The sequence below is a fragment of the Harpia harpyja genome, chromosome 2, assembly GCF_026419915.1.
Source record: "Harpia harpyja isolate bHarHar1 chromosome 2, bHarHar1 primary haplotype, whole genome shotgun sequence".
Lineage (NCBI taxonomy): Eukaryota > Metazoa > Chordata > Aves > Accipitriformes > Accipitridae > Harpia > Harpia harpyja.
Window position 1 is genome coordinate 29509854 of NC_068941.1, and position 12536 is coordinate 29522389.

The 12536-nt window shown below is 42.7% G+C and overlaps 1 protein-coding gene across 1 annotated transcript in view; it reads right to left on the reverse strand.

Moving 5' to 3' along the window:
- The window catches only part of LOC128135302 (transmembrane protease serine 11E-like), a 48383-nt gene extending 35847 nt beyond the window's left edge, over positions 1–12536 (reverse strand). Inside the window, exons 1-3 of the mRNA XM_052774116.1 lie at positions 11888–12536; positions 3947–4068; positions 3092–3210 (exon numbers count right to left, since the gene is read on the reverse strand). Of these exons, the coding sequence (XP_052630076.1) occupies positions 3092–3210; positions 3947–4068; positions 11888–12051 (405 nt within the window). The 5' untranslated portion in view covers positions 12052–12536. The remainder of the gene's footprint in view (positions 1–3091; positions 3211–3946; positions 4069–11887) is intronic.

Consider the following 12536-nt stretch of genomic DNA (forward strand, 5'->3'; position numbering starts at 1 on the left):
TTGAGCTGGCTGTCTCAGCCCCCTCCACACTTTGGGGTGCCAGAAGGGCTGAAGAAGCAAAGCTTAGAGCAGGGCCTTGGAAATCTCCCCCAGGATGCTGTTAGTAAGAGGGCAGTTAGGGCCTCCAAGGCATTCTTGGGAAATCCAAAAGAATGAATATATTTTGTGGGAGAAGAAAAAAAAAAAATCCAAGTCTGGTGCAGGAGTTGGAGAAAACCAGTGGGTAAAAGTTGTGGATATCAGCCAAGCATTAAGTGAACCCACTATAAAATAGAGGGTCCTTGGGGAAGGAGCCATGAAGGCTGTGACTGTGCCCTTTTCATCCAGTGCAAGAGAGGATGGTCTGGCACAGTGCATTTTAGCTTGGCAAGGGAAGGACAACTGGTCCAGCTAGAAAAATGAGGAGGCTCTGGTGAGCTGGAACATCTCTTTCTGCAGTGGCATTCAGTCCGGTCTGCTTTTTCAAGAGAACACAAAGGGAACCCTCACAGCCACTTGCAGGAAGCCGGGCAAGGAGCAAAGACATTTCATCATCTGTTCCTCAGTCCCCCCAGCTCCACCCCACAAGACATTTTCCAGACTTTCCAGTCAGCCCTGAGATGTTGACTAGTGCACCAGCTTCATCAGCTCTCTGGCATGATCTCGCTGCATTCCCTCCCACTTTCAATGAGATAAGAGAGTCAGGAATGTCGTTCACACAATGGGTGTTACTACTGAACTCTCGAAACAAAAGAAAACATCAGAACGTTTGCTGCCAGTCCCAAGGAAGGCATGGGATGACTTCCCTATGGGAGGAAAAACATTTTTTCTGGTGAAATATCAACTCTGAAAAATGCTCCTTTCAGGGTTGTTCTGGGGACAAACAAAGGAGGCTTCATCAGGGAGGGATCAGAGAAGGGAGCAGTTGGCAGGGAGTTGCACTAACTCAGGTAATTTGAATGCTTCTGATTATCAGAGATGATTCACTTCTGTTCACTTTGCACCAAGTATTGTGAAAGACATTGCATTTATCTGCATTGACTCACTGTTACACAACATGAGCGTAAGGTATCGTTACTACTATGAGGATGGGAAGGATTGGACACCCAAAACGTTGACACCAGCTGGAGAAAGACTGCAAAGGATTTTGGTAAACCCAGACAAACCAGAAAATGTGATAAAAAACTCAAGTCTATCCTCTGTTAAAGAGGTGGCATGAAAACCATGAATATAGAGGTGTGGTTGTTCTGAGCTGTCAAGAAGTCAAGAGGATATTTCTGACTCTGGAAAGATTGCTTTGATTTTTATCACCACAAGCTGAGTTTTGCTTGTAAAGAATCAGACTTACAAGGAACATACTGTTATTCATTAGTGTATGGAGTCAATTTAAATAAGCTTATGGACAATTCTCAATCTCATACATCCTTGTTAGATGGAACACCTGGAGCTAAAGACATAAAACCGTACCATTTATATCAGCTGACCTAAAATTACAGCAAAGAACTCACCGAATTTGAGAGAGGGAGGTAGAAGTTAATGGCTGAATTAAAGACAGCTCTTAAGAAAAGTCACAGGAATGAAGGAAAGGCAACACAGTTCTCTGTATGTTTATGGTGTTACTTATCAGTTACAATTAACATGCTCTGAAATAATGGTTCTCACTGCTCAACCAGCACTGGTATTTACTGTCACTACTGTCAGAAGTGCTCAACACCCATAGAGGAGACAGGATTTCTAAAGCACTGGCTTCCATTCAAGCATCTAAATTAATAGCCACGTTCAGAGGAAATCTGACTGCATTGGACTCTGTTTGAAAGAACTTCTTAGCTAAAATAAGTATTTCTTTGCCAAAGGAGCCACATTTTTAAAAAAATGAAGAGGGAATGGACTGAGAGAAAGGGATGCAACTTTACTCAATGAAGAGTTATTCCTCAGACTTCTCCGCAGCCCTTGCCTTCCTCCTGCCTCAGCAATACACAATGTCTTCTTGGTCAGGGAGAACGTTCCCTCTCCAAGGTCCTACATCACAAGGTTAAAAGCCTGCAATTATTAGGTAATAGTTGTAAAGTGGCAGCACCTAAGTAAATGCAGCTTATGTAAGAATCTATACATACAGACATACACCAGGAGCAGATCTTGGGAAATACGGTACAGTCCCCAGTAGGCAAAGAGGGCAGAAAGGAAACAAGTACAGAAAAGAGGACAACTTGACTAAGATCTCCAAGGCTCTCAGCAGTAGAGCTGGGAAGAGACGCTAGCACTGCTGAATCCCTATATAGCACCCTACTTCTCCACAACAATGTTCACCACAGCTCACATTTTGCTGTGGACAAGTGACATGGCGCTAAATTAAATGATAGTGGGGACCACAGCATTGATTGTCCTATTAACTGAGTATCTGTGCAAGGTTGCTAAACAGGAGGTAAGAGATACACATCGGACTCTGATGAATGAAACACAAAAAGATACAAGCACAATCACATGCTTATTGCTGTAAAGAGCTGAACTCTGTAATTATCATCTGTGGGGAAGTGTCTCAAAGAGAAAACAAGAAAGGAAATTGCAATGTGTCTATTTATTTCCATAGCTACTGTATGACTGAGAGCCACTCAGCAGCCTCTGCTATTTGTAGGAGGGTTTCCCAACAAAACGTACCAAAGGCACAGGAAAAGGGCTTGTGTATTTTTTTCTCAACACACAGCAACAGCCTGACAGGTAGAGTTCTCCATCCCTCTCCATCCCTTTACACCCAAGGAGAGGGCGTAAAAGCATGCTTTCCTTAGAGACACTGGGGCATAAATCACAAAGCCAGGCTCAGGGCAGGGAAAGAGAAAACACACACAGATGATTAGTGATATAGGAGGAAGCTGAGATTATTGTCAATCCACTTCAGGGACAAAGAGAGGTGACATGCTGGAACAAGCAGACTGGCAAGTGCCTGGTCTGCCAGGTATGATCATGACTCTCACGCTATCCATTTCCCAGGTCTGCTAACCATGGGGGCTCAGGGTACACCGGACACCTGTGGTCTAAGAGTGTGCTGTTCATATTAATGACTCCTGTATTATCACACAGTCCTTAATAACAGAAAGTCACAATGGTCCAAACTTACCAGTCTCTCCACCCTCTCGCTCAGGTCTCTAAACCTTCCTGAGGACTGTCTGGACAATTCATTATTGTACCGGATGTTGGTGATTTTTATGTTGCCACTGTAATAGAACAGCTTCTGATCTGCAGGGGAAAGAAGAGGAACAGGCAACACTCAAAGCACCAAGGCAAATGAACTTTAGAGAAACACCTGGGGCTGACTGATACCGAGACATCTAGGGAGTGGATGAGCCTTCAACTGTATCCAACCCATTCAAATACAGCTTCCAAAAGCTAGGAGCCCAGGAGCAAGAACTCAGTTGAGTTAGGTGATCTAAGCCAAGTAGTGCACAAAAAGCCCAGTTGTCCCAAAAGTTACATTTGGGGCCAGCCAACAGCACTGTGGGCTCACACAGGATCGCAATCCTGATGGTCAGCTACCTTCCTTCCTGGCCTGTACGCCCACTCAACGCCAAGCCCTGGCAGGCAGCTGCTGGTGATGAGGGCAAGGGAACAGAGAAACACCACAGGTAGGTACAAGTGGAAGGCTCTGTTTGTCACTCGCATAAGGGAGACCAGAAGGCTTGTGTGTTGACCTCATCACAGAAGTAGATCATGAGGAAGATGTGAAAGGAGTGAAAGCAAGCGAAAGCCAACAGAAACCACAGCCCTAAACCACCCTGCACAGCAGGAAATGTTCCTAAGAGATCTGCAAAGATGCTAAATGAGGAAGGAAAGAGAGCTCTAGAGAAGCCAGTGGTTTTTCCCCAAATGAGCTTTAGACAGACTAATCAAAGCAAACTCCCAGCATTGTGTGGCACAACAAGCACAAAGGAAATGCATTAAACATAGGAACAGTGATATGTTACGTAAAACTTACCATATGCCAGAAAATAAACTAGGAGACCAATGGTGATAGCTGCTGCCACTGCTGTTCCAATAACAATTAGAGCAATTTTCCAGGGCTCAAGATGTCTTATTTTGACAACTGGCTGGTGAATTCTGGGGGAAAATAAGAACAAGGGGAGAAGATTAAGAAGAGATCCTTTTCTATTTAACCCTCCCCCCTCCGCAAAATGAAGCTCAAGTTTTCTTCCTCAACATCAGCTGATTCTTCCCAGCAGTATTAATTGACTTCTCACCCAACACCCTTGAAAATGAAACCATGACTCAAGACTATTTTGAAATAGATGTTGGGATATGCTAGAAGTCACGGAACACAGACAGGGTTTGAGGGTTTGCGGGTTTTTTTTCTTATATGGGCCAAATTAAATAGGAGTCCCACTAAGTACATTCTTATGTGATCCCTGACGGGAAATTTGCAAGAATAAAACTTCATTTTCAGCTAGGTGAACTTTCATACAGCAATGCAGGCAGCTTTCAATTGCTTAAAGAAATCAGTTACCACAGACACACTGGCACCTCTGCTCCCAAAATTGCTTTGTACAATAAAATCGGCAAAAAAGCGTCCCATGCTTTATATAGTACATACCTATACATTATCCAAGCTGCTCAGTCCATTTCAGCCTGCAAAGCAGGGCTGGACAAAAAAGATAAAGAGATTTCAGAGGGCCAGCCTCTGCTTCCTATTTTACTCAGACTAAATCTAAAAGTAAAAGGCAAGCACTGCTTTAAGCAGTATTTGCTGAAGTGATGGAGTGACAGGGAAGGGCAAGGACATGTGAGCAGACCAGGGAACATAGCTGGGACGCCTTGCCGGATACTTCTCTCTGCCATGCTTATAATTACACAGGTGCTAATCCAAATTAACTCAAGGCAAGTCAACAGTCAGTAGGTCAGTAGTATAGTTAGGCAAAAAACTGCCTGAAAAAGCTTACTTACAGCAAATTCTGCCTTTGGCTATAAACTCAAAGACATCTGAAGATCCTTAAAGCCATTTCCGACTATGTTATCAGCCATTACAAAATACAGAACAGGAAGCCATAGTTTCTGGCAAAGAGTCCTTCGCTCTAGAGCCAGCTACCTCACTCATGCAAACATGTACACCTTCAGGTTAAGCTACAGCCTCCCCCAGGAAAGCAGGCTGCAGGGATCCTCGCCTGAAGATACAAGGCATCTCAGCAAGTTCCCACATTCATAACAAAGTACATATAGCTCACTTCTGGAACACATCCCTCATGAGCTATAAGTTTAAATACAATAAAATAAGCTGAAAATAATTGCAAGCGACCACTGCAGCTGCTTGAGAGAACAAGCACACTGTGCACTGTATATAAATATCAGAGCAGGTTCTGATATTTCATTTTAATTTCATTGTAAAGCCTTATGATTATAGCCTTATTACTTCTGCTTGGAAAACAACTGACTCGGGCTAAATATCATGACATTTGATTGAGTGAAAATGGGAATACTCATTTGTCACTCATATCTGTTCTGACTTGTCTTGGATCCCCTAGCTAGCATTTCCTTCACTCCTGCTATCCTCTAAAATGGCTATTAATTAATCTATCATCTCATCTGGCTTGCTTCAAAATACATCTGTGAATCCACAGCAGAAAAAAAAAAATGGAAATTAAACAGTCCTATTAAGAGTTTGGAGGTGAGCAGCTCCAAAGTTATTTCTGAAACTACTGTATGGAAGTTGCCTTAAAACTTTAACTGGAGAAATTAAAATATGCAGGTATAAATAGTCAGGACTCTACCTCATTAAGAAGAATATTTCTAAAGAGTAGCTTGTAGGTGAAACCATAAAGTCAGTGGCGAGTTCAGCTTTAATTTGTCATGTGGGTTTGTTGGGTTTTTTTTTCCCGCCACTCCAGCTAGTAGTCCTTTGCATGGCTTATATGCTTTTCAAAACTGAGACTAAGTTACAAGAAAAACCAACAAAATAAACAAAAAAACACATTTAACTTGACACAACCTACTCACATTCATTCTTGTGGATACTCTCATTTGAAAAGCATTTGTTTTGATTAAGCTGCACAGAAGGAAAAACACTCAGAAGGTCTTTCAGCTATAATGATCCTGGCATTGTCCCAAACCAAAATGCTGGGTTTGAAAAGCCCATTTGAAAGGCTGAATGCCACCTCTACACCGCAGTCGGTGAACGTGAAGAAATTACGGCCTCTCTCATATCAGTGAAAGAGCGATTTCAGACCAGAAGTAACATGGCTGGGACACAGTTAAATATCGAGTACTATATAATTTGAAACCTTTTCAGCGTTCTTTTCTACATAGTATAACATTTTTTATAACTCTTATTCTTTATTTCTTCCCTTTCAAGTTCCATTTTACCGCTTAGCAAACAGAAACGCGATTCCACAACAGTTAACTCGCACATGTAATTTTACTCACACACGTGACTTTCACTTAATTCATGAAACCTGTTTGAGACCATCGTTTCAAAGAGGTGCAGAGGGGACTCAGCATCAGCTTCTAAACTGAATTTCCTCAGATTAGAAGCTGTTTGATAAATACATCTTAGAAAGTCACTTGGGGGGGGGGCTGTTTCAGAACTTGGGATGTCTTTCTTTTTCTTCCTTTTTTTCTCAATAAACTTTCCCCTTTCCTTTTAAATAACAAGACAAAATGACTATTAAGGTTTACTTTCCACTCCTAATTTGTTTTAAAAAACAAAAACTAGTTTTAAAAACAACAGGTATTTTTGAGCAAAATGTCCTTGGTTAGGCTGTACCATCTGGATGCTTCCCCACTTGAATAGAAGTGCAGACTGAGCACACCAGGAGGATTTCAAATCCAGGTTTTCAAAGATATCTGTGAGACAAAACCACAAAGATTGCTGGGCTAATACTTTTTCATTCCCATTAACTTTGAGCTTTATTGCTGCTTTGCTCTGTTTCCTGAGGTTCATTCCTCAAAGATGAATTATTTCATCTGACAACATGTCCCATTGTGTAAAGTGGGACAGTACTTAAGAGGGATTCAATACACACAAGAGAAGTTAACTACCCCAGAACTGAAACAGCTTCGATGCACATGATGACCCATCAGAGCTTGAATACTCTGCAGAGAGCTGATAAAAGTTCAACGGTGGGAATTTATTTTCTCAGATCAGGAGTCAAGCAGTCCCTACTGACTCCTTCGGAACTGTCTGCTCAACAGAGAGGGAACAAGGAGGGTAACCTAGAAATGCACAGCAGGGTTAAAAACACTCCAGCTGAGAAGGTCACTGAAATCCTCCAGAGCAGAAACGGAGATTTGAAGCCTGAACCAAACACCAGCTGGAAGCCTCCCACTGCCCTCAGTGGGCTTTCTGTCAGGGTCCCTTCTGCCTGCAGCCTACGTGGTCCTCCCCTCTACCCCAGAGACTCTGCTTTTTCCTAGAGACCATGCCCGTGCAGTAATCTTAAATACACTGCAATCAGGGACTGGATTTTGTCTCTCGGCAAAAGACTGCCAAAACCCAGATTAAGATTTGTCCGATTAGGAAGAGGAGTGAAATATTTGCTGACAAAGAGAAACAAGAAAAACGGATATAAAATTGCCCACACTGACATAACGATTTTACTTGGTTGTCCTCTCTTTGTTTCCTAATAATTCCTAACACTGTCTTGGCTTTTTCAACTGGCATTCAGCTGGCATTTTCCTAGAAATGCCCACTGAGACCTTTCCTGAGTGGTAGTAGGTGTAGCCCTGCATTCTGTACTTGTGTTCCGACCCATCATGGGCACAAAGAGGCCCCCCAGGAACCTTTTCCTCAACAAGGAGCTCACGCCAATAAACACAGAGCCAGAGGGATGCCTCCCCTTACGCATTTTACAAGGCAGACGTAAGAAGGACACAGCTAATAATGTCTGTTGACTTTTAGTAACAGAGGAGTTTCAGGGGGGAAAAAAAGTCAGTCTCAAGGAAAAATTAAAAACCTTACCTAATATCCTAACTTGTTTTTTTTAAGGGTGCCTTTCAATAAACATATCATAAACATTGCATTGAATAAATCTTGCATGCACTTGCCTCACTGCAGCCTGAAACTGTTAGTTTACAAAGGAAGTAAGAGTGTCTTTTACCTACTGGAATTTAGATTCACTTCTTGCAAAGAAGCAGAATTAAAACTGCCTTCTACGAGTCAAACCACCTGCTTCAGAGGATAAATCTCAAAGGTCTTCCTCACCAGGGCAGAAAGCATGCTCTGACACCTGTGAGAACCTCGCCATTACCTGCAGTGAGCTTCATATCAGAGGCAGTGTCTAGCTAAGTCAGCATGCAGCATGGAAAAGAACACAGGCTCTGCTTTGGCATGCATGCACTGAAAGTGTCTGCTCAAGAAAGGTGCTGACAGGACAGCCTAACAGCCAAACCCAAAACAGTCACCTAGAGATGATCTCTTCTGGGTTATTAAATGTCCTTTGGTTTTAGTCCTATAAGAGAGGCATGCTTAGACAGACAAATTTTCTCCACAATTTTAGAATACGTGTGGTACTTCTCTCTTACTAAGGTGCTTTCAGAAAAAAAAATGATAAAACCACTGTATCGGCCTTAGCAATAATTGTAATATATAAATATACTCATAATAGGACAGTGATGGTGTTTTAATGTTTACTGAGATAAATCTGTTCACTGGTATGTGAAATGTCACTGTAAAACAACTATACTTACATCACTTCTGAAGAGTTCTGCAAGTCTGAAAGAACAGACCAGCCCTTCTGCCTTTGTGATAGTTTGTGTGCATCTGTGACAGCTTATATCCACTGAGAATCAGACCCAAAGTACCCAGCTTTTCCTGTAGTTTGGAAGCTTACATTTCTGGCTGAATAACAAGTTTTTCCGTATTTTATACTTTATATATAATAAACAATTGCTAGGCTGGGTAGATAAACAATGGGATGCTGTCATCTAGCAAAATATATTTTCTCTGAACAGAGATGGACAAACTTCTTCATGGGAGAAATGCTGCTGAAATTAGAGAAGGTTCCTTAGACAAGAGGTTCAGCTGAGACTCTGAAACTCCAGGCACTTCTCCAGTGGCAGGGAAACTGGACAATTCCCATGTTCAGTTCAATATGAAATGTCCCCCTGTTATCACCAAATCTGTCCACAGTCCACATGAAGTTTTCAGATTGTCTTGTATCAGAAGCATGTCAAATTAAGCGGTCCCACGCTTTGTGTTAGCTCGACTTCATTCAGAATGAAGATCTCTGTGTAACCAGAAATACAGACATGGAAGGAGTATGTGATGGAAGCAGAATGACTTGATTTTAAAAGCTTATGCTGACCCAAACTGCCCAATCATAAAACTGTCTGTGAAAAATTAATAAAGTGAGGCACTTCTAATAAAAACAGCAGAGGCCAGAAAAGCTGCTGGGTTTACACTGGGGCTTGCTCAGTCAATGAAGATGACTAGATTTTAAGGCTCAGGAAGAGATCCTTTCTCATTCTGGTTTTCCTGTCTAAAATGGTCAGAAACTGAGTGAATGTGGCAGGGAAGCACAAATTCCATATGAGGCAAATCAGAGCAGAATCAAAAGTATTTCACTGGGGTTACCCAGAATCAGGATCTGCTCTGGGGCAAACTGAGCAGAATAGGTTTCTGTTTGGAACCACGCAGGAACCACATCTGCCTCCTGCAATAATCAAGGTTAACTCCCACTAATGCCAGTGCGACACGAGTGTCCTTGCACCAGGGCTGGTATCCATTTCCTGCTACACCTCAGCAGTCTGTAATTTACACTCATTTTGCCCACCTACTGCATGACAAATTGGTGCAAGTGGCACTGCATTTCCACCTACATATTCACTTTTAGACTATCATACACAACACCAGCTACTCCATACCTCACCCTGCCAGGGCACAAGATCTTCACGAAGAAGTTGCAGGTAGGACACTGCATTTGCTTCCCAGACTGCAGGGCACAGCACAACAGAGGGACGAGACCAGCAAGGCTGTCTACTCCACCCAGTTTTCCTTAGCAACTTTGCTTCCTGAAGGATTTTACGGAGCACACGTTCCGACTTAGCTTGAAATGTTGTGAAAAGAGGCATCTTGGAACTGGATAAAGCTAATACTGAAGCACCACTCTTACAAGAGACAGCATGATAAGCTCAACAAGCAAGGCTTACAGCTCCACGCTCACATCTACATCCCTGCCCAGTGAAGAGCTCTGGACATTTAACAGACTACACAGGGTCTTTGGTTAAGACCAAGCAGTCTCTATCCCTTCCCAAATGTGTATATATTTAATTATCCAGCACAGATTTCCCCTAACGCACTTTAGATTTTATAATAATCTAAACAACTATTTAAACAACTAAATCCTTTCCTAACTAGGAGGCAACCAAACTGGACTCAGATGTTGTTTAACTACCTTCTAGCACACTGTTATTAAAATTATTTACACCACTGTCGATATCAACAAGACACGGCAACTAGATTTACATCTAACTAGAAAAAGGAATGGCTTTTCAATTCTGCTAGGTAGAGAACTGTCACTTAGTTTTCCCTCTTTACGTAACATGCGCAAACTTGTATTCACAACTGATGGGGATTTCTTCCTCCCCTGACAGTTAGAGCAGCATAGCTTTTAAGGTACGGATATTAAACAGGGCAGAGGATCTTTGGGTATTGAGCAGGGTAATGCTAAGGAGCACAGAACCAAAAGCTGAAGTCAGTCTTCTCCTGGCAAAAGTCAACACTGTATTGACTAAAATAATAAGTTTTATGTTTCTATTTCAGTGTGTCCAGAAATTATCAAAACCCCCCTAATTTTTAAAAATACTGAGGATGGAAAAAATAAGTAGTATCTTGCAATCAAAGCAATGCCAGAGAGGAGACTAATACTGTAGTCTTCAGCAATCACACACAAAAATTCAGCCGTCCAGCCAAATCATTAGGGTGTTAAAAAAAAAAAATCAGATTCTTTTGGATTTTTTTTTCTGAGGTCATACTTATAAACTTCATCAATCGCTGAGGCAACAGCAAAAAACAAACTCAAGGGAGACTGAGCATCTCCTATTGCCACATGAACCAGGAGCCAGAGCGTTAAACAGAAACAACAAATTCCAGGAGGCTCACTGTACCTTTATGACCAGATCCCTGCTCTGACCCAAGAGAGCATAGTAGAGTGTTGCAGCTGGGAGACTTATTTTCGTAAAAATACTCTGAACTTTCCAGCACTGTCTTAAAAACACCTTGTCATTACTCCCTAGAAATCACGACCTCTTCCTTAAAAGTACTAGAGTCAAAACTGGAATGATGAACACCTACAGCGTTCTTCTTATGTAGTTGTGCTGCCATCTCTGATTTAACTGGAACCTTTTGTAGGGTTTGGGGGAAATAATATTGCAACTAGACCTGACCAAAAGCCATGGTTTCCAAAAATTGTGTTATTAACGTTTGATTATTACACAAAAGAGCTTCCTGGATTCTGCATTGCTGCAATAAAAACCTGCTGGGGACAGGATAAGACAATCACAGGGAGGAGAGGTAAATGCCACCCTACGCCATCACATCATGTTTCTAAATAGAAAGCAAATCTTTGTGCTCCCGGCCATGCTAGGAAAGGATTTCCCTCTGCATTTCTCACTCCAGCCATATGTTACTCTTTTCATCCAGACCACAACCTCCAAAACCTCCCTTTCAGCCAGCAACTTGCTGTTTCGCTTTCCCTCTGTCTATCGCCCCTTTTCAGGCTGCACATTTCAGACAGATCCATGATGTACCCTAGGTCTATAAGGATGAAAGGGGCAGAGATAGAGCAGTGAGGTCCAAGATCAGGCAAGAGAACAAACAGATTTCTTTTCTGGACCTATATAAGTCCTTGAAGTACTAAAGCTGTCCCATAGGCAGTACCCTTTACCACCATTACTCCAAATCAGACTTGCCGAGTTAAAACATGCCACCTACTTTTGAAGATCCCATGGTAGGTCCCGGTAGGTCTGGTAGCCTTTCTGACCGCCAACCAAGGCTTGACTAAAGTCTGGACTGTGTAGCGAATGCTGCTGGAAAACGCAGGAGTCACATTGATTGGTGTGTCGGGAAGGGAAAGGTGTTGAATGAAGATCCTTCATTGAGGCACTGCTGGCGCAACACCCAGCACCCTGTGGGTTATTGCAAAATGAGGGAGCGAACTTCAGAATAAAAACAAACAGAGGTAAGCATGGAGTTGATAAGGAGACTGTAACCTTCGGATCAGCTCCGCATCAAAGACTTCCCCAGGCAGAGATGGACAGAGCAGATAAACCGGCCGAGGCAAGAAGACTTGTTCTTCACCACAGCAGAACAGGAAGTGTGTGAGATTTCCCTTTTCCAGCACTCCCTTTCTGTCCAACTTGTATCCCTACAGCAGGCCCTCTCCCGAGCGGCAGCACCTTCTACCATACGCTCACTGTAAAACCCACATGGGAGAGGCACCACACTGTCCGCAACACTAAGTCACTTGCCTCCTGAGGCAGCCAATACACAAAGGCCGAACACAAAAACAAATACAGACATAAAAGGCTTGGTCAGCCAAGCCTGATCTCCCTCGGTGCTCACTCCTCCACAGCTGTCCTGG